We start from the raw sequence: 26,461 nt of genomic DNA, 5'->3' as shown, positions 1-26,461 counted from the left end.
GAGTCTTCATTGAGCAGATACGGGCACAGCAGTAGCACGAAGAATAATATTTAAATGCTGGAGGAAGGCGTGAGCCCCAAAGGGAAACAGATAGAACATACCCAGTCTGTTTTTGGGGAGGGTTCCCATGGGTGGGTTGAGGTCACTAGATGAGATATTTAGTTTAGAGATTCACTGGCTGAGGAGCATATGGGGGGACAAAAGAAAATAAATGTAAGGTCCTCATTCATTGGTATCTAAAGTTTGGGGTCAGATGCATGGAAGAGGGAAGGATGTGCCAAGATGGGAGATACCTTTACGAAAGGAAAATAATTGGATGCCATTCCTTAGAGACCAAGTCCCTATAAGAATTTTAACATGGAACGTCAATGGGCTTAGAGTAGCGAGTAAAAGGCGAAGAATGTTCCAATATTTGAGTCAAGTGGACTGTGATATCATCATTCTGCAAGAGACACATTTAATGCAATATGAATGGGAGGCCCTCCAATTTAAACAGAAGTGAATTGTAGTGTCTGTCCACACTAACCAATCATGCTGTACCAAGGTAGTGGTGCTACTTATTAACTCCCCTAAATTTCTTGTATGACCAGATGCTGGAGATCAAAGCCCCAGTTGTCTTGGGAGGTGATTTTAACATACTTCTGAACCCTATTCATGATTAATCCAATGAAGGGGTGAATACAGGTTCCTCGAAAATGAGGCGGTTTATCAAGATAATGATAGAAGATCTGGGTCTTATAAATATATGGACAGTTAAAACCAAGGGGCAAAGCAGTACTCAAAATTTAACTTTCCATAATAAAAGGCACTGACATGCCTCTAGAATAGATTTCTTCCTGGTGGACTCTAGACTCGTTAATAGTGTTAAAAAGATTAATCATATTCCCGAACACCTCTCAGACCATTCAGCAGTTCTCTTAGAGCTGCAAATAGAAAGAGGGCCCACCAATGGAAGGTTAACTTTTGATAGATCTCTATTATCTGACCTGTCAGTAGTAGCTCAGTTGAAGAGAGATACACTGGACTTCTTCAAGGTTAATGCCTTTTCAGCACCATTTCATGTAATATTGGATGCCTACAAGGCATCTATCAGAGGCAGAATAATTAGTCTTGCTGCAAAAAGTCACAAGGAGTCCAGATATAAGATAAAAGAGCAGGGCTCTGATCAAAAGAAGTATACAACAAGAAGAGCAGGATCAGGTTAAGAAGGATAACAAAATCAGAACAGTAAGACAGGCCTTAGCAGACTACTTAGATAGTATTCTACGGAAAAAAGTGGGAGTTTAGTAAATTAGCCCACTATGAATATGGAGAAGGGTGTGGGAAGCTTCTTGCTTGGAAATCTCACATTAATTATACAAGAAATATAATAAAAGAAATCATTGACAAAGAGTCAGGGAAGGAAACCATAGAGGACGCAGAGATATATAAAGTATTTTTTCGTTTTTACCAAGAGTTGTACACTGAGGACCTGTCAGCCTCCGAGAGCCAGGTAGAAGACTATATCAATAGGATAGTGTTGCAAACACAAGGAGATTATGGACGGAGCGCTGAAACTTTTCACACACTCCCCTAGTCACAGATCTGGGTTGAATCCATCCTCGTTCTTTAGATCACTTCGCCACCCCAGGTCAAACCCAGCTATATGCAAATCAGTCTTGACCCTGTCCCTCATGGGAACAGTCCAGCCGGAACTGCTAAACCAGGTCTTCCCTGGACCGGAACTAGCATCCTGGGACCGGTTTCGGGGTAACACCCCTCATCAGCCAGGCTAGCTTGAATCCAATGGCAAAGTGAGCAAGGGACCCACGTCTGGGCATACCCTGCCAACTTAGAGTGAACAAAGCAAACACAAGGCGATGATAGATGGAGCAAACACAATACGGTGGAGGGGGACCTAGGGGAGATTTAAAGACCAAGCTCTGGGTACTATCCCCAACAGAACCAATAAACAACAAAGGTACCAGAGGGTCTCAGGTAAACGTGCCCATAAACACAAAAAAACCAGTCAAGAACTCACCCTTACAACCAGGTTATGTCACAGAGAGCTCTCCGTGGATGAGGACAAATACCCATCAGTCACCATTCGGATCCTGCCCATGTGGTTACAGATACGTGGGCATGACAACAAGGAAGGTCCGCATACGTATATCGGAGCACAAGAGCACGATCCGGTGTGCGAGACAAGCCACCAAACTGACTGCCCATTTCCTTGAAGCGAAACACCAAGCCACAGAATTTCAATGGACTGTCCTCGAACAGCCGTTCATTCCTGCGCACACCACAGATGTGGCTAGTTATTTGCTCAGAAAAGAACAGAGATGGGTCCTCAAACTGAAGACACACAAAGAGGGACTGAATGACGAAATTCCATGGTCTTCTCTGTGATTACAATACTGTCTTGCCAGAGCTCTGTTCAATACTGTACTGCTTGAGTGATTCGTGGCCAGAGGGAGATAGTTACACCAGTCCCTCTGAGAACATTACATCATGCCCTGAGGCCTCTGTTCGTATGGGTGAATCATGGGCCATCTTATGCATTTTTCACACTTGGCCTCAAACAAACAGCCTAGGGTGTTACTCTGTTTATTCTGCTATGTCTTCAGCTGAAACATGTTTTGTAACCTAAACATCTGCCCAGTAACTATAGTATTTTGACTAGACATACTGTAATTTAGATAATACTCTGTCTGTCGTAACTATAGTATTTTGACTAGACATACTGTAATTTAGATAATACTCTGTCTGTCTTAGGTACTCAGCGCTTTAAGATTATTAGCGCCTATTTTTGGTTACTAATATCATGCCTTCTAAACAAGTGTTAGATCCCTCCTTGTTTACCCCTTTCTGCCTGTAACCAGTATATGTTGACTAGACACGCTGCAGTCCATTCCCGGACTAGATACGTTGTAGTCCATTAAGTGTCCCTTCGGTCTGAAGGCAGACAGCGCATTTACATCACTAGCGCATTGTATCCACATTGAGTGTAGTTAACATCTTTGTGCATTTCTAGCACGTGTCACTACCTTGTTTATGTTTTTCTGTTTGCCCCCGTCGCTTTGGAGACGGAGGCGGGCCCGGCAATGAACAACCGATATGACACCCAATAGGCGATAAGCCTATTTGTCATCCAATAGGAGCACTGTCCTAGACGGGGTGTTGTCCAATTGGAACACGCGAGTTATACGCGTCACACCGCCGCGCTCCCAATAGCGGCGCTGGTGTGATTTTACCTTCGCCTAGTCTGCTGCTGATTGGGCTAACTCGGCAGCATACTGTTGCACCGTTTCACGGGAACAAATGCCGATCAGCAGACGCGAGTGAGTACCCCACGTGACCTTTTCTCCAATAACGGCAGGGCTTATTAACATTCCCTCACCAGCTGTCGGTACCTCCCCAGATGGCCAGGACGCCGGCCAGGAGTACCGACGGTTAGGTGAGGTGAACCCACACGCCATTGCTAACATATTTACAACAGGGCTGTCTACCTACGCTGAGCTCGCCTATTTCAACACCTAGTTACTCGGATTGGTCCAGATGACCGACTATTCTCTGCTATTGAAAGCCATGGGAGCTTTGTCTGTATTACGTGCATTTTATGTGTTAATGTGTGTCCTCCATGTTTTCTAGAGCGGTGCTTCATTTTCCCCTGAGCCACAGCCAGGTGGGGTGAGGCCATCTGACCTTACATGTTAAGGTAAGAGTTCACTAGCATTTGGTATAACAAACTTTTGACCCAAATGTACCTAATTCACGTTTGCATTCAGGTAGTGCATTTTTTAACAACACATAGTTAAGTTTAAATCCAAATCATACTTGATGGTTGGACCACTCAGCCCATATATTATTTTAAAACCTTCTCCTCACCTTCTTCCCACAGTGTCTTGCACAGATTGTAAGGACACCCAGAACGTACAGGTGACTGTATGCACTTGTTTTGTGTTTCTAGGGTGCGACTTTGTTCACTTGGTGTAGTAGCTTTCATATTTTAGTTTTTGGTCCTGAAGAAAGCAATGACAAAATCAGTCCTTTAATTGCTGAAACTAGTCGACCATCTTTTGTCCTGAGGCTGTCCACATAACTAGACAGTCAGCGGGCGCACTGTTTTTAACATTGGTATGGTAAGCACAATTGAAATAAATCTTTGTCTGGTGCTTATTCTTAACCAATTTTAAACCCACTTCTTTTGGTTTCTCTCCTATACACCTTCTCTTGCACTGCACTCCCCAGTCCCATCTTTTTCCACCACTCACCTACATCGAGTGGTATACCACACTGTCATCTCTTTACTCTAGTGAGGATACCCCCTACCACCGGGTTGACCTCCTAGGAGAGTACCAATAATCTCTGACGGGTGGTACGGATAAAATCCCAAATGATGAAGGGCGGATCCGAATGGTGACTGATGGGTATTTGTCCTCATCCACGGAGAGCTCTCTGTGACATAACCTGGTAGTAAGGGTGAGTTCTTGACTGTTTTTTTTTGTGTTTATGGGCACGTTTACCTGAGACCCTCTGGTACCTTTGTTGTTTATTGATGATAGATGGAGCACTGAAACATTTCAGACACTCACCCAGTCACAGATCTGGGTTGAATCCATCATTATTATTTAGCTTATTTTGCCTCCCCAGCTCACAGCCAGCTATATGCAAATCAGTCTTGACCCTGTGGCTTATGGGAACAGTACAGCCCGAACTGCCAAACCAGGTCTTCCCTGGACAGGAAACAAGCATCCTGGTACCGGTTTCTGGCTAATCAGCTGTCATCAGCCAGGCTAGCTTGAATCCAGTGGCAAAGTGAGCAAGGGACCCATGTCTGGGCATACCCTGCCAACAAACATTTTAGCGTTACCTTCGTCTTTGTGATGAGTCAGCTCAGTTGCTTAACCAGAAAATTACCTTAGATGAGGTTAATGCAGCAGTTAAAAAATTAAAGAGAGGCAGCGCGCTGGGTTGGATGGTATTCCCAATGAGTTTTACATATGTCTCTCTCAGTAAATTGTGCCTGCTTTGGCTAAGCTGATTGACAGCATATTTTCTAATGAGGTGCCGAGCCCGAAGTCCTGGGACGTAGCAGACTTCAGCTTAATTCTGAAATCAAATAAGGACCCTAAAAGCTGCGAGTCCTACAAACCGATCTCTTTGAGGAACGACGACTATAAAATCTATGCGCAAATTTGAGCTAAGAGGTTACAGTCTGTGATAAGTTCACTGGTCCAGGCCGATCAGAAGGGCTTCATTAAAGGTCGTCAATTGCATGATTTAACACACAAATGGATAGGTGCAATTGATATGGCCACAGTAAACAATGTAGCCCTCACTGTTTTCACATTCAATGCTGCAAAAACTTTTGACAGAGTGAGATGGCTTATTTGATGTCATACAATCCATCATTTCGGCCTGGCTGAAAGGTTTGCTAAGGTTATTAGCGCCATATATAAGATACCTACTGCGAGGGTTGTGGTTAATGGGAATCTTACAAACTCATTTAATATAGAGCAAGGGACAAGACAGGGGTGCCCCTATCCCCTCTGCTCTTTGACTTATATGTCGAACCCCTAGCATGTAAAATCATGGCTAGCCAAAAAATCTTGCCATTTTAATGGAACAGGTGGGCGAAAATGCAGCCCTTCATGCTGATGACCTGATGAGCTTTACAGGAGAAGATACCCATATCTTGCCCATGCTAGAACAACTTTTAACAGACTTTGGGAAAGTTTCCAGCTATCAAATCAACCACAAAAAACTGAGATCATGTCTTGGAATACTCAATAAAATAACCGTCTCATTAAAAAAAGAGATAAAATATCTAGGGGTACAAATTACTCTGGACCTTACCAAGATGGCCCAGGTACATTTTGAGAAAAAAAATCAAAGAGGCTAGAGCACTGTTACGATCCTTGGAGGGTCTTCAGCTCTCAGTTCTAGGTCGCAATAACTTGGTAAAAATATAATTTTTACCAAAATTCACATTTATCTTTGTTGCGATTCCACTGCTCTTCAATCCTAAATAAATAAAAGCGCTGCAAGGAGAAATATCAAACTTTATCTGGTCTGGTAAGGGAGTGAGGATCGCATGGAAGAAACTTCAAAGTTAGAAGGTGGCATCGCAGGTCCAGATTTTCGCTTTTAGTGTTGGGCCTTCCTGTTAAAAAATTCAAGATCTCTTTTATTTAATTCAGTTTGCTTTCTCCTCTGCTTCCAAGCTATGACTAAAAATGTACCTTTTGACGGCAATGGGTTCCTCTTCAAGTTTGGTTACCCCAAATTCTTTAAGAAAGTCGAACTAAAGACTTTAAAAGCTGCAGTGAGCGTTGGTGCCAGATTAGAAGAATCTTGAAGATACCGTATGATAGTGCAGGTGCCCCGATTTAGGATTCTCTAGTTGCCTAAAGTATAAACTGGTTGCCCCATTGATGGAGTAGGAATAAATAAATGAGGGCAATTATTGCGGAACAACAAATTTATCTCCTGGGAACTTCTAAACACCATCACGAACCAGGAGCTTTCTAGGTTTAGGTTTTACCAATTGTCGAGTTGGGCTCGTAGACTGTGTAAACCGGGGGAAGGAAACGAAGATTGGGGAAATAAATATCTTGGGCCCCTTTACCAACGCAAAGAATTCTCCAAATGGTACTGGATGCTGGTAAAAGGAAACTCGCCCCCAACATCTATGGAGGAGTCTTGGAAGAGAGACCTGCCGATGTCAGATACAACACACTTATGGCAAGCAAAGATGCTTACTTTATGGTCAGTTGTTAAAGCTGCGCCTCTTAGAAGAAACGATTTGTTTACAGTTCACAGAGCAGACTGGACCCCTACAAGGCTATCAAAATTGGGAGGAGAAGGAGCTAAAGTCTGTTTAAAGTGTGCCACTGTGAATGCAGACAATATACACGTTACAGCAGTGTCCTCAGATTCAAGTGTCCTCAGATTCAGGACTACTGGCAAGATGTTGGTAAGAATATCTCAGAAATTCTGGGAAAAGAGATTGAGGGAAGCTTTGCTTTAGCTATCTTTGGGGTTTTGCTCGAAGGTGTCTAATATCAAACCTATAAAACAACATGCACAACTATTATTTATTCTAATTTTATTGGCAAGAAGAGAAATCGGTTTGAATGGGTATCGCCTATGCCCACCAGTATTTCTGGACAGGGTTAATTCTGTTAAAAGAGTCAACAATCTTGATCGCGTTGCCTATCTAAATTTTGGGCTGGCTTGGGAAGAATAGGTCATCAAGACTCACTAGATAATATCAAAGTACAGTCCTATGATTATGAAATAAGTAAATGCTGGCAAAGAGGTTGAGTTACTGTCAGGTCGCTACTCTCCCCTCCGAATGCCTGTTTTTTTTTTCTTAAGGTATGCTTTTCTGGAACTTTGAGGATGGCAAGAGAACAGTTAGTAGACAAGCTCTTTCTCTATAGGCCCCGTTCAAGAGCCCATATCTCTCAAAGGAAAACTACTTATTTGTGAACGAGGCCTAAAAAAGAGGACGTGTCAAGCTGGTTTTTATATCAGCAAGGAGTATCTTCAAGGTGTTTACCTAGGATGTTAGTTTGCCTATAATATGCGAGCATGAACAAAAAGGTTGTTGGAGATAAGTAACTAATTGAGCTTCAATAGTTAAGTTATTTAACACCAATAATTTAGTCCCAATGCCTAAAATGTGTACAGCTAAGATGTTAAGTAGGTCCACTTTATCAGACTGATAGTGGCGAGCGTCCACGGCGGCTTGGAAGGTTTTTAACAGAAGAGCAGTGGTGGCTCCTCCGTTATGACGGAGAAGCTTTGCCCCACTGCTTTCAAGCAGTGCGAGAAACAAAAACATAAAATGATAACTTTCAGTTATTATCATTTTATGTTTGTGCTGCTTTGCGGGAGGGCAGGTGGGCGGGGCTGCTCTGCTCCTGGAGCAGGGGAGGAGTAGTTTGCCCATCTGCCTATCTAAGTAAGCAATGACTGTTTGGGCAAGCCAAACCAGTCATGAACACTTTCTCCGTTCTCTATGCAGGCTGCTTTACAGCCTGCATAGAGAACATGCCCATCCCTCAAAGCCCTAGCTGAGCGTCTTGTCACTTAAGGGATGCAGCCTGGCTGCCTGCTTCCTGTTCCTGAAGTCAGAGGCAGGAAAGCAGGAGCGGAGACGCAGGACTCGGTGGAAAGGTAAGTTTTCTTTTTGTGCTGCTCAGTCCTGCAATTGCGACCCTCCCCCGCCCTCATCCACAAGCCATGCCGGCCACCACTGCAGAAGTGACCACACATCTGAGATGGCACTATTATTCGTACTAAAAAACTCTGGTACTCAAGGATGAATCGCCTGTATCTACCGCATATTCGAGGCTCGTGATGACCGTTGCTGATGTTGTCACTGAAGTTAGCATGCCTTTGTCTCTGCCATATGTGCCAATGTGGACCTCATAGAGTTTGCTCAATCTGACTGAATCAGCGCAAAGTCGAGGTCCTGGGGCACATTCGTGTATGTGTGGTTCGGGGTATACTTTTTAATGGCAAGAAGTGGGAATGGTGCTCTCAGAGATAATGGGCCAAGAGATCAAGGTAAGCCTGTCACTGGGTATTTTAGGAGTTGTCAGCGGGGGAAAGGGGTTAGGGGCAACCACTGAAACTTTGTAAGATTACAAAATCACTCATCTTTGTTCTAATCTTGCTTGTATGAACAGAGAGATGCCTAAAGTGGAGTCTCCCCAGCGACCCCTTTGGGGTGGAAATGGCTAAATACAGCACAAGGGGTACACAACTTAGATTAAAGTGGTCCCCCTTCTAAAAGAATAAAATTCTGGGATATATGGGAAGACTGGCGCAAATCTCACCCATCCAGTAAGAGACTCTAACCATGTTCTTGTCTGTAAAATGTATCCGTCCAATGATTAAACATGAATGCAACATTAGTTTAAAGAAAGCCTGGTTGGCCTTCATGGCTAGAGCTCCCCTTTATCAACTTTATCTGCGTTTGAGGATCGGGTTCTCAACCTGGACAGATGCATATGGCCCATGGGCTCTCCAAACCCTCCCCTGTGAAGGGAGATTGTGGCCCTCGATATAGTCTCAGAGTCTCCTGGCCCCGTATAATGAAAAATAAGGACACAAAAAAAGCGAAAAAAAAATGAAAGAAATCTGCAAGGTGTGCTCATTTTTTCATTTTGAGAAAGTTGTGGAGCCCTATGGGTACAGAGCAGGAATATCGTCGTAAAAATATCGACTAACCTAAATATCGCTGCAAAAATATCTACAGGAAGAAGTATCGATGACAAAAATATCGTCTGACCAGAATATCGACAGACAGGTAAGTAATATCGTTAACATTAATATAGTTGTAATAAATATCGTTTACAAAAACATAGTTTACAATAATATCGTTTTTTAAATAATTATAACAAGTAATGTAGTGTTTTTAATGAATATTTGTAGTCAAAGTAGTATTTTTAGTAGTATATTATTATTTAATATTGTATTTTAAGTTGAATTTAGTATTAATAGTTCCGTAGCGGGTTGTGGGTTTATAGGGGAGTAGGGTGGGAAGTAATTTAAATATAATGAAATAATAGATTAATTAATGTTTTAAATTAATATAAATAGTGTAATAAATAATATAATGAAATAATAGATTAATTAATGTTTTAAATGAATATAAATAGTGTAATAAATAATAGTTAATTAATTTCAATTAGTTAATTGAATAATAATTATGTAATTAATTATGTTAATTTTTTTATTAATTTTAGGTGCGTGTACAGGATTTTTTAGTGAAAATGTTTTTGGGTAAAGGGGTATTTTTAGGGTTCAGGGTCAGTTTTCAGTTTTTGGGTAAAGGGGTATTTTTAGGGTTCAGGGTCAGTTTTGGGTTTTTGGGTAAAGGGGTATTTTTAGGGTTCAGGGTCAGTTTTCAGTTCTTGGCTAAAGGGATATTTTTTGGGTTCAGGGTCAGTTTTCCCTACTGTTGCACCCACTGGAGTGGGAATAGTAATTTTAACCCCTACGCTATCCAACGCTTTCCCTACTGTTGCACCCCCTGGAGTGGGAATAGTAATTTTTACTCCTACGCTATCCAACGCTTTCCCTACTGTTGCACCCTCTGGAGTGGGAATAGTAATTTTTACTCCTACGCTATCAAATTTTTTAATTAGTAATATATTGTATATTTTAATTATATGTATGTATTATTGTTGTTATATAAAGTAATGTGTAAAATCAATTTATATGTCCACATTTATTAAGTTTATCATTAAAAAGTGTAGTAAATTTTTTTTAAATAGTTAAAAAATAAAAGTAATGTAATGTATTTTGTTAATAGTACTTAAATTTATTTATTATTTAATGTAATTTTAATTATTTTAAAAAGTCGATATTTTTTACATCTATATTAATTACAACGATATTTTGGAGTCGATATTTATGTACTTACCTGTTTAAGTATAGGGTGTCGATATTTTTGTAAACGATATTTTTACAACGATATTTATGTCAGCTATATTTTTGTAATCGATATTTTAACACCCTACCAGCCCTATGTAATGTGGCTATTTACCACTGTAGCAATACATTTTCTAGATAGCGCCCCTTCTTGTGGTGCCCTGGGCAGTCTACAAGTATTGTATACTTCTAAAACAGACAGTGCTGGTTTTGTATTGCTGAAATCATTGCTAAAGCCTCACTCCCTGCCTCCTTCCACCTGTGTGTGGTCGCTCATCTGGGAGGAAGCAGTGGGTAAGTTATTTTCCTCCTTTAAAGAAGCAGTAAAAGAAGAAAAGTTAAAGACCCAATGTGTCCATTCTCAATCCCTGTTTCATGCACCTAACAGTGAAAACCCTTTCTGAAGATTGCTCTTAGGAGATTCCAGGGAGCAGCAAGGGATCGGAGAACTCTTCAATCGACTATAGATCTCAGTACAAGGCGAGCATCACTCGGACCAGTCTATGACACATGCTGCCAAATGGCATGACGACTTTAGATGTCAGTGACCTGAAACTTTGTGTCATGAATATTTTTTAGAGGTCACTATGTCCACTTCTACTAGGCCCTAACTTCAGGCCTTAAACTCTAGATAAACAGTACTACCTGTTTCATAGACTCATGATTTATTAATTTTGCCAAGACGTGATTTAAAAAATAAGTCTTTAGGAGTTTAGTCTTTTATATATGGGATGATCATTTACACATGTGTAATGCAGGCTATTATGAAATAGAAACATTGCATTATAATACTCTGGGTCGTTGCCTATTGTTCTTCATGGTCCATCGACTTCCAGGTCGTTTTTCCAATTCCCTTCCTGAATTCTACCTTGCAGTGTTTTTTCACTATTCCTGTTTTTCTGGGATGGGTGTTAGTACCTAGAGGGATACTGCAATGTCTCTATTCTACTCCTAAGGGAGACCAGAAGTCTTCCAGGAGCCACTTCCTGAAAACTGTACAAGTCAATGTAGATGCTGCATACATCTGTACAATCTGAACCCAAGAGAAATCATTGCCTGATACTGCGTGCAATGTGAAGACAGCTGACAGAAGCAGGCAAAGCATGTTTCATTGTGTCACAGAAAAAAGAGTAAGACAGAAACCATTAGGGTGAGGCACAATAATAAAAAACACTACAGTGCACAAACAGGTAGGAACCAGACAGCAGGGGGCAACAGTTTAGCCTCATAGGAGCGTTGAACGTTCAGCGCCCAGTGCTGAACGTTTGAAGAACGAATGCTGGCCCGTCGGCCAACGGTCGTGCGCAGCACTGGCAAGGTGGTGCTCGCGACGACCGTTGGCCGACGGCAGCACTTAAGGAGTTAAGTTTTGATCTGTACTCACGTCAATGTGCTTGACTTGAGGGAAAGTCACATCGATGACAGCCACACCAGGACGGGCAAGCTCAGTTTTCATATTCTCAACCTGAAGTAGGACAGGCGCTTTTATATTACAGACCAAAGATTCCTGGGACATGTTGCATGTACCTGAAATAAAATAATAGGATACCACACATTAATTGCCTACAAGATATGGGCTCATATATCTTTGAAGACTCTATAGGTTCCCCACTTTGATTCTCTCTTGTTGCCTTCATGTGGAGCCATTAGTAAATAAAAGTATTTGGTTGGAAAGAGGTACGCAGAAACACTGTGGAGGATGGCTTAAAGCAAAGCTTAAACCTTTCTCCTATAATACCGCCATAATACCTCCATGAAGTTTTTGAAATGTATGCTTGAGTTATAGGCCTAAAAACCTAGCCTATCACCACGGTCCATCTTGAGCAAAATGTGCTCCAAGAATAAGACGTTTGAGTGAATCCACTCACTAATCCAACTTTTGGGAAGCCCTATACAGTAGGGCCCCAACACTTTCGGTCCTCAAGAAGGCAATAAACCCATAAGGGCTGCTCCTGGCCGAAACATGTAGACCTGATCACTAGGTGTCGTGGATCAGTGACTTAGCCACCCAACACGTTTCAGTTTTTAGATTTATCCCTATCTTATTCTTTTTCCCTCAATAAAGATTTACCTACAAGATCATTTTAATTCACATACCACTGTCGACCTCCAGGTGCAGGTTATGAAGTCACTTGGAAAATGCGACACTCAAGTAACAGACCAGATGATCACGCTATCCATCAAACCACACTAAGAGGAGATTATACACACTGCAGACTGTGATCGTGTGGGCGGAGGTCTCCTAAAAACAAATCTTTGAGGCTTCAGCATTGAGACCACTCAGGTTCATTTTGCCCCCTACCTGACGATACTAGTACTGTTTGGAAGCTGAATGGACCTCTGCTTCTTCCTCCCCCTCATTGATCAGTACTACAATAACAGTAATGTACAGCTAATACAGATATGGTATCTGTAATTGTTCCATAGACTGTACCCTCCCACCCAACACCTACCATAACGCTCAGTTTTCCAGCATCTCATTCTAACAATCCTACATGTTTGTCATACCTTTAGTTCTGCCCTCAACAGCCACAGAACAAAATTAGGAGGCCCCTCATATTAAAGGGTCTGGAGAACCTATTGATAACCTTGGGCTGCCCAATTTTAGCTATATATACCTACTTGACCAAGGGACTAGATGCATCAGAAATCTACTTGCTCTGTAAAAAGATCCAATTCACCTACATGGTGCCATGTAAAGAGGGGGGAAATGATGGTAGCATTCTCATTGTAAGGGAGGTATCATAACAGCCACTCTGATTATGCCAGGTTTAATTTTAGGCCAGGGTTTAGATTTAGCAAGGCGCTGATCATACACCTTTCTTCTGATTGTACTAAAGCCTTAATATACCAGAGTTCAATTTAGCTCAGGTCCTTGTCTTTTCACAGATTCTGCATATGCAGACACTCTGTTCATGTCTGTGCTCTGTGTAGGCCACCTTTATGATCACAATAGGGCTCTGAATAGGCCAGCAAATTCATTATACTGTTTATAGCATAATCCAGGATACATCATTGCTCTCTTTCCTAATTTAGTTTCTGTGGAAGCATCTTAAGAATTGGTCTGGCAAATTTGTCGTTTATCAGTCACTCAATTTCACAAATATTATTCTAAATAACCTCAGATTCTGTTTTTGACCCAGTGCCTGGGTTGCCAAACAAGGATAGAGAAGACTGTCCACAGTTTGACATTCTCCACCTAACTACATTGTGTAATTCTTGCACAGATGTCTTCATTTCACGGTGCCACAGTTCCCTTGTATTCTCAGATGTGAGACCCTTGCTCATTGCACCATCAGGATTCAAGCAAACCGGGCCGAAGACGGCTGTAATGCCAGAAACCGGTCCCCGGGAGCTTGTTTCCTTCCCAGTGTAAGAATTGGCTTTTGTAGTTTGGTTTGCCCTGTTCCCATCATGCACTGGGACAGGAACAGACTAATTTGCATACAGCCAGGTTCTGAAACTGGGATGGTGCAGTGAGCTAAAAAACGGTGTTGGATCTAGCCCTGATCTCTTGACTGGGTGAGAGCTTTCTGCTTAATTCAGAGACTCTGTCCCTCACCACCCCTTGTTGTAAATATTTTTGTCCACCCTAAGCGTGGAAGGGTATTCTCAGATGTGAGACCCTTGCTCATTGCACCATCAGGATTCAAGCAAACCGGGCCGAAGACGGCTGTAATGCCAGAAACCGGTCCCCGGGAGCTTGTTTCCTTCCCAGTGTAAGAATTGGCTTTTGTAGTTTGGTTTGCCCTGTTCCCATCATGCACTGGGACAGGAACAGACTAATTTGCATACAGCCAGGTTCTGAAACTGGGATGGTGCAGGGAGCTAAAAAACGGTGTTGGATCTAGCCCTGATCTCTTGACTGGGTGAGAGCTTTCTGCTTAATTCAGAGACTCTGTCCCTCACCACCCCTTGTTGTAAATATTTTTGTCCACCCTAAGCGTGGAAGGGTATTCTCAGATCTGAGACCCTTGCTCATTGCACCATCAGGATTCAAGCAAACCGGGCCGAAGACGGCTGTAATGCCAGAAACCGGTCCCCGGGAGCTTGTTTCCTTCCCAGTGTAAGAATTGGCTTTTGTAGTTTGGTTTGCCCTGTTCCCATCATGCACTGGGACAGGAACAGACTAATTTGCATACAGCCAGGTTCTGAAACTGGGATGGTGCAGTGAGCTAAAAAACGGTGTTGGATCTAGCCCTGATCTCTTGACTGGGTGAGAGCTTTCTGCTTAATTCAGAGACTCTGTCCCTCACCACCCCTTGTTGTAAATATTTTTGTCCACCCTAAGCGTGGAAGGGTATTCTCAGATGTGAGACCCTTGCTCATTGCACCATCAGGATTCAAGCAAACCGGGCCGAAGACGGCTGTAATGCCAGAAACCGGTCCCCGGGAGCTTGTTTCCTTCCCAGTGTAAGAATTGGCTTTTGTAGTTTGGTTTGCCCTGTTCCCATCATGCACTGGGACAGGAACAGACTAATTTGCATACAGCCAGGTTCTGAAACTGGGATGGTGCAGTGAGCTAAAAAACGGTGTTGGATCTAGCCCTGATCTCTTGACTGGGTGAGAGCTTTCTGCTTAATTCAGAGACTCTGTCCCTCACCACCCCTTGTTGTAAATATTTTTGTCCACCCTAAGGGTGGAAGGGTATTCTCAGATGTGAGACCCTTGCTCATTGCACCATCAGGATTCAAGCAAACCGGGCCGAAGACGGCTGTAATGCCAGAAACCGGTCCCCGGGAGCTTGTTTCCTTCCCAGTGTAAGAATTGGCTTTTGTAGTTTGGTTTGCCCTGTTCCCATCATGCACTGGGACAGGAACAGACTAATTTGCATACAGCCAGGTTCTGAAACTGGGATGGTGCAGTGAGCTAAAAAACGGTGTTGGATCTAGCCCTGATCTCTTGACTGGGTGAGAGCTTTCTGCTTAATTCAGAGACTCTGTCCCTCACCACCCCTTGTTGTAAATACAGTTCCCTTGTTTGCATTATTTGAGAACACACTAAGGGCCATATGTATCATAGTTCAGTTTTGCGATTCCTAAATAGAGATTTTTAAGGAATCGCTATTTAGGAATCGCAAAATGGTATGTATGAAGAAAATCGCTTATCATTATCGATTCCTTAAGCTTCCTTAATTGCGAATTCGCATTTTGCGAATTCGCAATTAAGGAATAATTTCCAATGCATTCCTATGGGCCAGGAGGCCCATACGAATGATTTCCAAATAATTCTCAAATTGCGAATTCGCAATTTGCTAATCGCAATTTGAGAATTATTGCAAGGGTGCAGGGGTGTCTCAAGGACACCCTGCTGCACCCCTGTAAATTACATGTGTGTGCATATGGCGCACATACATGCCCAAAGGGCATGTATGTGCGTCATATGCCACCCTCACAAATGCACAATTGTGCATATTTACAAGAAATCGCAAATTACCACCAACTACAAGTTGGTGGTAATTTGCGATTTCTAAACCTGAAATCGCAATTCTTAAAAGCTTCATACATAGCATTTAAGGAATCGCAAAATTGCGATTCCTTAAATGCTATGGCAGAATAAGGAATCGCAAAACTTTGCTATTCCTTATTTTGCGATTGTTTCATACATCCTGAAACATGCAAAAAGGCGAATTTCGGCCTTTGCGATTCACAAAAGGGCCAGATCTATTAAGTTAGGATTCACAGATAGTGGTCTCAATTTGAGCATCGACTTTTTGAGAATTTTATGATATTTTGAGAACCGACTTATGTAATAAGGATGTCACTTTACCAATTGGTCATGACACGGAGTATCACATCATTCTTGGGCACTCTGCTGAACACCTACCTGCTAAATTAGGTAGACAGTAATGAGAGTCTAGCCCTGAAACACGTAATTTCCTGGTAAAACTAAAGTGTGTATAAAATCTAGCCGACCACAAAACATATGGAAACCACAACTCCCATGACACCGATCTTCTTCAGTGCATCATGCTGCATGCAATGGAGGCGCGTCCACCGTTCCACACACTAAACTACAATACCTGAGATTCCTTACCTCTGCTGCACATCATGCAATCCACCAACGCACCAGGTCCCACACTCCAAATCAAGGAGATGCGCTCCTCATACCACATGGAGAGATAAAAGGTACTTGAGGATAGAATTGCATAAGTGGGAACAAAGCTGTCCGAATGTAGAAATCAGTAATGGCACAGCACCCTTGGAATGGTGTGTTATGTGCATTCTTCATTTATCAGTTAAGTGAAAATATAAAAGGAACTCCTGTTTAAAAAAAACATTATCTAACAAAGGACTTTGTCTGTTTCCTTTTCTACCGGTACATTTTATCATGCTCATTACGACACCCCATCTAGATTCCTCTAGGTGTCGAATGTACAGGTTTGCTATATTTCCCTAGGTGTTGGCCGAGCTACAGTCCAAAATCCACACCTACCCACTCTGCAAAAAAACGGGTCAGCTTTGAGTTGGAAAATGTGGTGTATCAATGGTGAATTTGTGACGTTTCCGGTCACAGGTAATAGGCCCACCCACACAAGTGAGATATAATTTTTATCAAAAGGCATATGGGAGCACAATTGGATTTTGCCGATTTGCACCTTCTAAATGTAAGCCAGTGTGAAGGAAAGAAGACATTTAGAAAAATACCCTCCAAATCATATGCTCGTACGGGTACCCACAAAATCAGAGATGTACTAATAACCACTGCTCCTAAACTCCATATGTGCCCATTTAAAAAATACATAGGTTACCTTGCTAGCTAGTTTTCACTCTACATATTGCACCATATGAATTGGTCAATATCCTGTACACAATGAAAAAATATTGTACAGGGTAGCTCAGTTGTTGGGTCTGGTTACCTGGGGTCTTTGAGAATCAACAAACCCTATATATCACCACAACCAAATAGGTCTAGCAAACATAATGATGCATTGGTTTTTGTAAATCAGCCATGGTGAAAAAAAGTTACAGATGAAAACATTGTCACAAATGGCTGTTTTTCCAACTCATTTTCAATATTTCTTTACTTCAACGGTTGGTTTCTTTGGGGAAACTTTGAGGGATCTACACATATGACCCCTTGCTGAATTCGGATTTTTTGTCTACTTTTCAGAAACATATAGCTTTCTTGGATCACCCATGGGTTTCACACTGGTTTCCACCACAAGCTGGAAGAAGGTGAAAAGAAGAAAAAAGACATTGGAAAAATGCAAAAACTGTTGTAAAAAAATATGTTCTTTGATTCAGCTCTGCATCACTGCATGCCTGAAAACTGGAAAGTTGGTGACTTTAGCACATCAAACCGTTAGTTAATGCCATTTTTAGGGGGAAAAAGACACTTATCCAGAGCACTTTTTCCTATTTTTTTCCCCCCAAAAACATAATGTGGCTATATTTTGGCTATTTACTTGGTCCCCTCTGAGGTAATCCACAAAAACTGGGTACCTTTAGAATCCCCAGGATGTTCAGAAAAAAGACACAATTTTGGTGTGGATACCTTACGTGGAAAAAAGTTATGGAACCCAGAATGCAAACTAGCCCAAATAGCCAAAAAAGGGCTTGGCACTGGGGGTGGAAAGGCCCAGCAGTTAAGGGTTAACAAGCTGACAAAGGGGGATTTGTGAGTTCAACACAGATCATGGTGGCTGCACACCTGGAAGAATCATCCAACCTATGGTGAGGTTGTGAGGGCAACAATGACTGCACTGTCTAACAGGCCCACTCTGCCATGGGTGGTACCCTGGCAATGGTATGAGGTAACTGACGGGTGCAATCATCATGCTTGCCTCCTTAAGGGCCTGTAAATAAAACATCGTGAGTGCAGTGGGGCTTTTATATGTTTCATTAAAAAATAATGGTAAGCAGGAACCAGATCTTAGTAGGTCCAACCTGTCTGTGGCACTTTTTGGTTTACATTGTAGGGGGTGACCCAATGAAGGGAGTAGGCACAGTGTTGAGTAGTGCAGAATGGGCCTTCGGATTTTGTGGTTCCATCACCAAACAGAATGGAGGTGTGAAGTGTAACCACATATTCAGAGCCCATGCCAGATTAGCAGCCGGTCGCTGAAGTAGTTAACCAGCTATTTAAGGGCTGTAGATTCCTCCAAAGTGTATATCGCTGGGTCAGGAATTATTGTACAAATTTTAAGATCCAAGATTGTACGGAAGATCTAGCTGGCAATGAGTGGTGCACATGTAATTACAGGGAAGTATGGCACCACACAACAGTGCAACACAATTTCCCTTTTTACTGCTCCCCCATTGGGGACGGGCCTGGAGGAGGATCACTGTGTCCAATAAGAATGTTGCATTCATCCAAAGCCATGATGTGAGAGAAGCTTTTGTGGGAGCAATATGGTGTATATGTGCAAAGAATCCTGCAGGGTGGTACATAGGGAGAAAGGCGTTTGAGTTCATTATCTGCGGGAATTACCTAGCCACAAGGTGTGCTCTCTGCTGTGGCAGTGGGACTCAAATGTATTGATAGAATGTGCTTGACTGTGATAGTTACAGTTCAGATGTTGTTAATTCAAATACAATAGGTCACCTGTGGTTGAGCCAGTCAAAAGGACCTGGGGGTTGTTTGGATCTTTTGCTAACCAATAGTGGGATCAGCGCCTACGAAGATTTGGATAGAATGCTCAAATTGTTAGCAATCCTGGACCAGCTATATCAAATGCACTATAACAGATGCTTTTCCCCAAACAATTCTTTTCCATCACAGATCTGCTGTTGCACTTTAAAATGTAAACCAATCTGTCAGTTTATTGTATTTTTCTTGTATAATTTCTGTCTACAGGTTACTGCACGAGCACGTTGTGCGCATGTTACATTAGATTATGAGAGGAGGACACCTGTAACAAGAACATAAGCTCTTCTCACCTCAGGCTTCACTAAATACAGCAACTGCAGGCTACAATACAAGAAAGGCTTAGCAAGAGAGCACAGTTGTCATCTGAATCCATGTTATGTTTTCCCCAAAATATATTTTCAGTACTAGACTCAGCTATTACAAATCATTGTCATTAGGTGCCCTAGTCCCTTTGGTTCAATGGAAGCAAACACAGAATATAACTTCCAGAAAGCATTAGGTTTCCACATGAAAGCCCAGAACTGGCAACATAATGTCATGTCGACAAAAATGTAGGTAGCAAAGGGATGTCAGAAGGCAAACAATGAAGAGTCTCATCTTGTGAGCATAGTCCGCATTTGCATATGAAACCTAGAAACTGCCCAAAATTGAGCATTCAAAGCATAATGAATAGAGACTGTTTTTCGACATCTGTCCCAGAATCTCAATGCTTTTTCATATTAAAAAAAAATGTGTCGGTTCAGGAGAAAGAGTTGGTAAACTTTCAAATTAGAGTTAAAATGATGTGCCTTCTCACATTTCACCCAGCCCTCTCTGGTTACTTCACAGGCGCAACAGTAGAAATTGATATAAGTGCTCAACTACTGCGCTGCTTCACCTGACTTACAAGTAGACCTCTCAAGTTTCATAGGTTCATGTGCAAGTACATCATCCAGTTGAGATTTTTTGCTTAAAATTCTGGGGCACGTGTTTTGTATTTATAATGAGAAAATTCCAGTAAATGGAATTTTCTTGCCATAATCTGAATTTCAGTGTTAAGCATAGCTAATAGATTCTGCATCGCCCGAGTGCATTTTGGACCAAGGATGGTTCTTCATCGTGGAAGAATCTAACAGAGTATATAATTCTTGACAATTCTATGCCAGGACCGGAGGCGAGGATTATGCAGTTCTTTCTTCCCTTTTTATTATTTAGCAGATTCAAAAGTTAAACAGAAAAACATCAAACACTACAACTCCTATGATTCCAGGGGAGAGTTTCCATGACAACCATTAAGCAATAGTACCACTGTCTGTAAATGCATATAAATCCCTGCAGACGCAGTCCTTCCTCTTTCTTCACTGCTGAGTCAGTTAAGTTCCTAATTCCACTTAATGCCTCTTGTGGTTGTATGTTGATTTGGGGGATATTGGAAAAGTTGTTGGCTATTTTTCTGGTGTTTTGACTGTTCGCCTTAGAGCAATTTCACAACACGCCGGCTACGGCCCAAGTGTGTCCTTATACCACACGGGTCCAATAGAGGCGCTGCTGCTGCTTCGCGCCGTCGGCAGTCACGGTTAGGTGCATTGCGGCCTGTGGAGCAACGTGCTGTGTTTTTGTGCTGTGGCGGTCAGAATTTACGGCCCTCCTCAGCCATCTGAGATCCGAATATTTGGGTGCCTCTAACTTGCTGGCATTGAGCATCAGCGAGGGGGCTGCCCTTGCAATTCATGGTGTATAATAAGTTTATATTTTGCTGCTCACATCACCTGTTTATATGGCATCCTTCAGGGACCACAAATATTTACTTGAACTGGCCTCTGAGGAGGAATGGCCACCACAACCGGGCTTCCAAAGAGAAGAGGACAGGCTCCTTTCCTAAGCTATAGATAGTGCGCTGGCACCCTTGCAGGAAAGCGTAGACAGGCTGACTTCCAAGGTCTCCCAGGCCACCAGGTTCTTTGGGGATACGGGGAAGGGCCACTGGGTCATTTGGGGACATGGCCTAGCAGACTTCCAGCAACTTCCACCCATAAGGCCCAGAAACGTGACACAGGGTTCTTCAAAGACTTCGATCATCTGACACATTAAAAACCGTACCCTACCGAAAGGAAGACTTACCTGGGGAAATTGACAACACTGTTGCACCAAACTTCGATCCTGAAGAAGGGTTCCCTGATCTGGGGATTGGGGGTAGGGGGGGGAGAAACAGACAATACAGGTCCCTCTAACAATGGATAGGGTTTCAGGAGGCCTTGGTGCCCCAGTTAGAATGCATGTTGATACTTAGATGGGGATGCCAACTCGACAGACATGTTTGGCCCGGATGGTATTTACCACCCGAGGTCCTCGGAATGGCTTTCAGATCAGAAGGCGGAGGAGTATGTGGCCAGCAAAATTTGCCAGCCCCTAGACAAGGTTAGAGGCTGCCTTTGGGCGGAGTGCCCTACACCAGCCTTGGGAGGAAAAGTGGCGGCCACCCCAGACATAGACAAAAAACTATGCTTGTTTTTTGCAAAATACATGAAGGACCCCGAGAAGGGGATTGACAGCTCATAGCAAGCGTGTCAATACAAATTGCTTGGTGTTGTAGGCCCGCTGACAAAAAAATTGAACTTGCAGAACAATCAAAACTATCAGGGAATCCCCTAAACACAGACCTAGTGGCAGGCTGGGCACAGAGGGTGATGTGCCTATTGGGCAACGCCAACTGTGCCCTGTCTGCGGAGAGGTGATGTTCCCTACTGATCAAAGTAGATCTAAACTGGAAGAACTCTCCTCATCAGAGGCAGGAGCAGTGGCTAAAGGCAATTTATTTGGTGAATCCTTTGCAAAAGAACTAGGGGAATATATTGCCTCATCCTACAGAGGTCAAACCTGCTGGAACTATGAGTGGAACGACAGTCAGCAGGGGACCTTTTACCCCAATCGGGGAGGAGGAAAAGGCAGAGCCAACTGTGCTGGGAAGGGGGGGGAGGGCTAATGCTCCGGGAAGTTTCAACAGTAGGCAGTATCCTTTCTTTCCATCAAAGGATCGGGGAGGCTGAGATTGTTTGCACACAGGTGGGAAGAAATAATTATGGACCTGTGGGTCCTACAGACGGTACATGGATACCACATAGAGTTCTACGGAACTCCGGTTCAAGTGGCCAGATCACGCCCCTTGTTTTTTTTCAGAACAAGAGAGGGGTCTGATCGATGAGGAGGTGCAGGATCTGCTCACCAAAGGAGAGATCAGTATTACGCCCTCAGTGTTTTCTCAGCAATCTCTTTTCAGTAGAGACAAGGGCTTTGGCCCAGTGATAAGCCTGAGAGGCTTGAACGAGTAGCTGGTGTACCGCCATTTCATGATAGAGAGCATTCACTTCCTGAGAGATCTCGTACTGCAGAACGACTGACTGGTGCATCTAAATCTCAAGGACACATACCTCACATTCCTATTTTACCCCTCATCACTGTTTTCTACAATTTGAGTAGAGGGGCCAGATTCGAATTACAATCTCTGCCTTTCGGCCTGTCCTCAGCACCTTGAGGCCTGACAAAGCTTCTCAGGCCAGAGGTGGAGGCACTAAGGATGAAGGGCATCAGACTGATTATATACCTCAATCACATCCTCCTGACGGATCAGTAACACTCCCAACTGGTGTCAAACTTGAACACGACTATAGCACTCCTTCAGGACCTGGGATTCATCATCAATTATCATGAATCAGAATTGACTCCGGCGCAATCCATGAATTTCCTGGGGTTTCTCATAGATTCCATCTCAGCCACTCTGAGCCTTCCGGTATCTAAGATTAACAAGATCAAAAACCAGTTGGCCAAGGTCCCGAGATGGGACATGATCTCCCTCAGGCAGTTGGTCGGACAGTTGGTTTATTGTCATCAATGATCCAAACCATTGTTCAGGGCCCACTGCATTACATTGTTTGAATGACGCTGACCTCTTGAGGGGCCTCACCTATTTGGAACTAGTGTCCATGACAGACGAAGCCAGCACGGAACTGCAGTGGTTGATAGACCATATGGAGGCATGGACTTGTCGAGCGATCTTTGGATCCCTCTCGAACTTGGTAATAGTGTCCTGGGTCCCTGCCAATCAGGTTCCAAGGGCCTATGTTCTTTCCCAAGACTGTATCTTTGTATCGACAATTGTCACATCCCTGGTCACAGGTAAGCCCCTTGTAAAAGGTACCCTGGGTACCAAGGGCACTGTGACCAGGGAAGGCATCTAAGGGCTACAGCACCTATTGTGCTCCCCTTAGAATCCCTGCACCTTAACTCCCACATACTGCCACTGCAGACTGCATGTTTTGTTGTAGAGAAAAGTGAAGAGTCGACATGGCACACATCCCGGTCTGCCATGCCTGCGATCACTGCCTAAGGCCTAGGTAAGTCACCCCTCTATCAGGGTGCACTAGCCCTAAGGTGAGGGTACAAAAGTATGAGCCCTTGACCCCTACAGCGTCTAAGTCCATTCTTAGACATTGTAAGTGTAGTAAAGCCATAAAGAGTATATGGTCTGAAAGTTGGTCATTACAAACTCCACAGCTCCATAATGGCTTTACTTAAAACATGGGAACTTTGGTTGCAAACTTCTCAGCACATCAAACCCACACTGATTCCAGAGTGGGATTTAATGTAAAATGCACGCAAAGGACATCTTAGTGATGCCCACATAAAATCGACCAGCCCTGGTATGGTTCCTGAACGACTGCCCGCCATTTGCCACTACCAGACAGGTTTCCGCTCTCTGAGTCTAGAAACAAAGCCCATCCTGGGTAGAGGTGTCATGCCTCCTCTCCCAGGACGGGCTGGGTCCACGAAAGGGGAAGCTTCAGAGGCCTGCCATGTTTGGATGCTATCCCTGCCTTTTGCTGCCCCCAACAACTGGCTCCCACCGGTTCTGGCCCCCACTTTGGGCGGGAGAATCGTTGGGAAAAACAAATTAGGGAGAGAGGGTGCCCTCCTTTGCCAACCCCATCCCTAAGGTAGAGCAGGCCAGGTGAAGCACACATTTCAGTCCCCTCCATCTTGAAGATGAGGGGACTCAGCCAAACAGGAAGAGGCTCATGCCCCCTCCCACTGGAGGGTGGCATTATAGGGGGTGTTCCACATTGTCGTGGAATGATAATTCAGCACAATATATGCAGAACATATTGTCAGTTGACAGTGTTCTGCATATATTGTGCTGACGTATTATTCCATGACAATGTGTTACCATCTCAACACTGTTTTTAATTTATTTCCAGTATGGTTGTAAGTCCATATGATGGATATGAAAGTGAATGAATGATTTTCCAATCTTTTTCATTATCTAAAAACATAATAAATGCCAATTTTTGTATTTTTGATAAATTTATTGTTGTCTTTGGTTCTTTCTGACAATTATTAAATATGTAGTAGCATCAATTATGGTCTACATTTTGGTTGCCTTGAATCTGTACATTTATTGACTTATTCCCTACTTTAAGGAACCTTATTCGGAATTCTAAGGGGCCTCTTCTTTGAGCTTATGATAGGGGGTGTATCCACCCCAAAGAAGGGACCCATAGGTCCCAACGTGCACACCCCTTAAATGCTCCTCAATTTAGTATTTAGGGGCAACCTTGACCATTGTGTCCTCAGATTTGAGAAAGAAAGAAGAAGGACCAAAGAGCCATGCTGACCCAGGAAGGAGAAGAGGACACCAACGGCCTTGGGAGCAGCCCTACCGGCCTTTTCCGTCTACGACCTGACTACAGCTAGAACACCCAGTCCAGTAGCCACAACCCCCTGATCCCGGAGGACCTGCCCTGTGACCTTCCCACAGACTATGTCTCCCGTGAGCACTGGATTTGCTCAACCAAAGACTTACCTCCAGAATCCAGATGCCGTTGTCTCCACGATTCTGCACCACTCTGCACCTCACGCCCACGACCCAAGTTAGAGTGGCCCAACACCCCATGGAGGTCTCCCCAGCGATCCTTACCTGGAATCTGGTGTTCGCCGATCTCCCTCAAGGTGAAGCCTGCAGCCTCAACCTGAAGGGTCCCCCAACCGCGACCAGAGCTGGTAAGAAAACTCAACGCCAGAAGACACCCCTGCATCCAATGCCCCACCACCGTGGGTGGGCTAACCAACGGTGTCCAGGCATCCCCCAAGATCCCAACTTACCTTTCCATCCGGTGGTCGCCTTCAGGAAGCTTCCCTGCCTGAGCCTGCAGCATCTTTTCGAAAATGAAGGTCTTCATTTGAAAACACAGGGTCTCAGATGTCCGACTTGCACCCTGCACCAGGCCGCGCCATCGCCGCTGCAGCTCCTGTGCTGGTCACTGGCCCCTGCAGTGCTGACCTTAACCCCAGGAGCTTTGCTCCACACTAGAGTGGCCTGCTCGCCAGCAGTCCCTAACCGGAGGCCCCCTTAGCCCCATTGGCTAACATTGGGCCCCTGCACTCTGCACCCGGCTGCCACAGTGCCGCTGGTGGTGCAGCATGATTGCCCAAATAGACTTTGGGGAACCTTGGTCCTAACCCCCAAAACTCGCCCCTTGTAAGTTGAGTACTTACCTTCACAACTGATAACTATTTTCTTCCCATTTGGGCCTAAAATGTTCTGTGTTGAACTGTTAATGAATGTATGGAGAAAAGTGAACTCAATTGCAAAGTATACAAAGTAGTACCTACCTAATACTGCAAGAACATACGGTATGTTATCTAGACATACCACCCCCAGTACTCAAAGTAATCAAAAAGTATCTGAAAGTAATTACTGTGTAATTCAAACTGCATTTCAAAGTAATACAAACCTGTAACAACTTCAAATGTAACCACAACTGCATTTCCTTGAACAGTCTTGCATTAGAGAATTGTATTTTGCTTACATTCGCCAAGTCCTGCTTGGTTCTACAAATAAAACATACGTATACTTTTTTTATACTTACCTAATTAGTCTGGATTCTGTCTCTGAGTGTGTGTATTAATCCTTGATTGAGTAACTAGTATAACTGCTTAACACACCCTCCAGATAAGTCTAACTGTTCGTCAACACTACCATAAAGAGAATAGTTAGTACTTACCTAATTTAGATTTTGCTATAGCTCTGGGGACTCCCTGGAAACTGGGCACATTATATCTCATTTTGGTGTAGTATATACAAAGCCAGCTTCCTACAACACAAGAATGAACAAGCATTTACAATGCAACGGTTTCGCCTTCGACAAAGTTAGAGCTATTGGCATTGCAAATGACAAATTGTTTATTTATGTGTTGGTTTTGAAAACAGATAAATAAATGGCATTGTCATTTACGATGTCAATAGCTTAATCTTTCGCAAATGCGAGACCTAACAAAAAAAATTACATTTGGATTTAATGGCTCCGGGCTGAACCATCGGCGCTGCTGTAAAAAGAAATGGAAGGATGCACGTGCGGTATGCAGCAGAGAGAGGCCCGCCTTGTCCTCCTCGCTAATTTGTTTT

General features: G+C 43.4%; 1 protein-coding gene across 1 annotated transcript in view; it reads right to left on the bottom strand.

Annotated features, from left to right (window-relative positions):
- The window catches only part of NICN1 (nicolin 1, tubulin polyglutamylase complex subunit), a 145,607-nt gene that overhangs the window by 116,668 nt on the left and 2,478 nt on the right, over positions 1–26,461 (bottom strand). Inside the window, exon 2 of the mRNA XM_086938785.1 lies at positions 11,816–11,958. Within this exon, the coding sequence (XP_086794911.1) occupies positions 11,816–11,947 (132 nt within the window). The 5' untranslated portion in view covers positions 11,948–11,958. The remainder of the gene's footprint in view (positions 1–11,815; positions 11,959–26,461) is intronic.

This window comes from Lissotriton vulgaris, chromosome 9 (genome assembly GCF_964263255.1).
Source record: "Lissotriton vulgaris chromosome 9, aLisVul1.2, whole genome shotgun sequence".
NCBI classification, from domain to species: domain Eukaryota; kingdom Metazoa; phylum Chordata; class Amphibia; order Caudata; family Salamandridae; genus Lissotriton; species Lissotriton vulgaris.
Note: the sequence above shows the minus strand (reverse complement) of the source record. Positions and strands in the feature narration are given on the sequence as shown.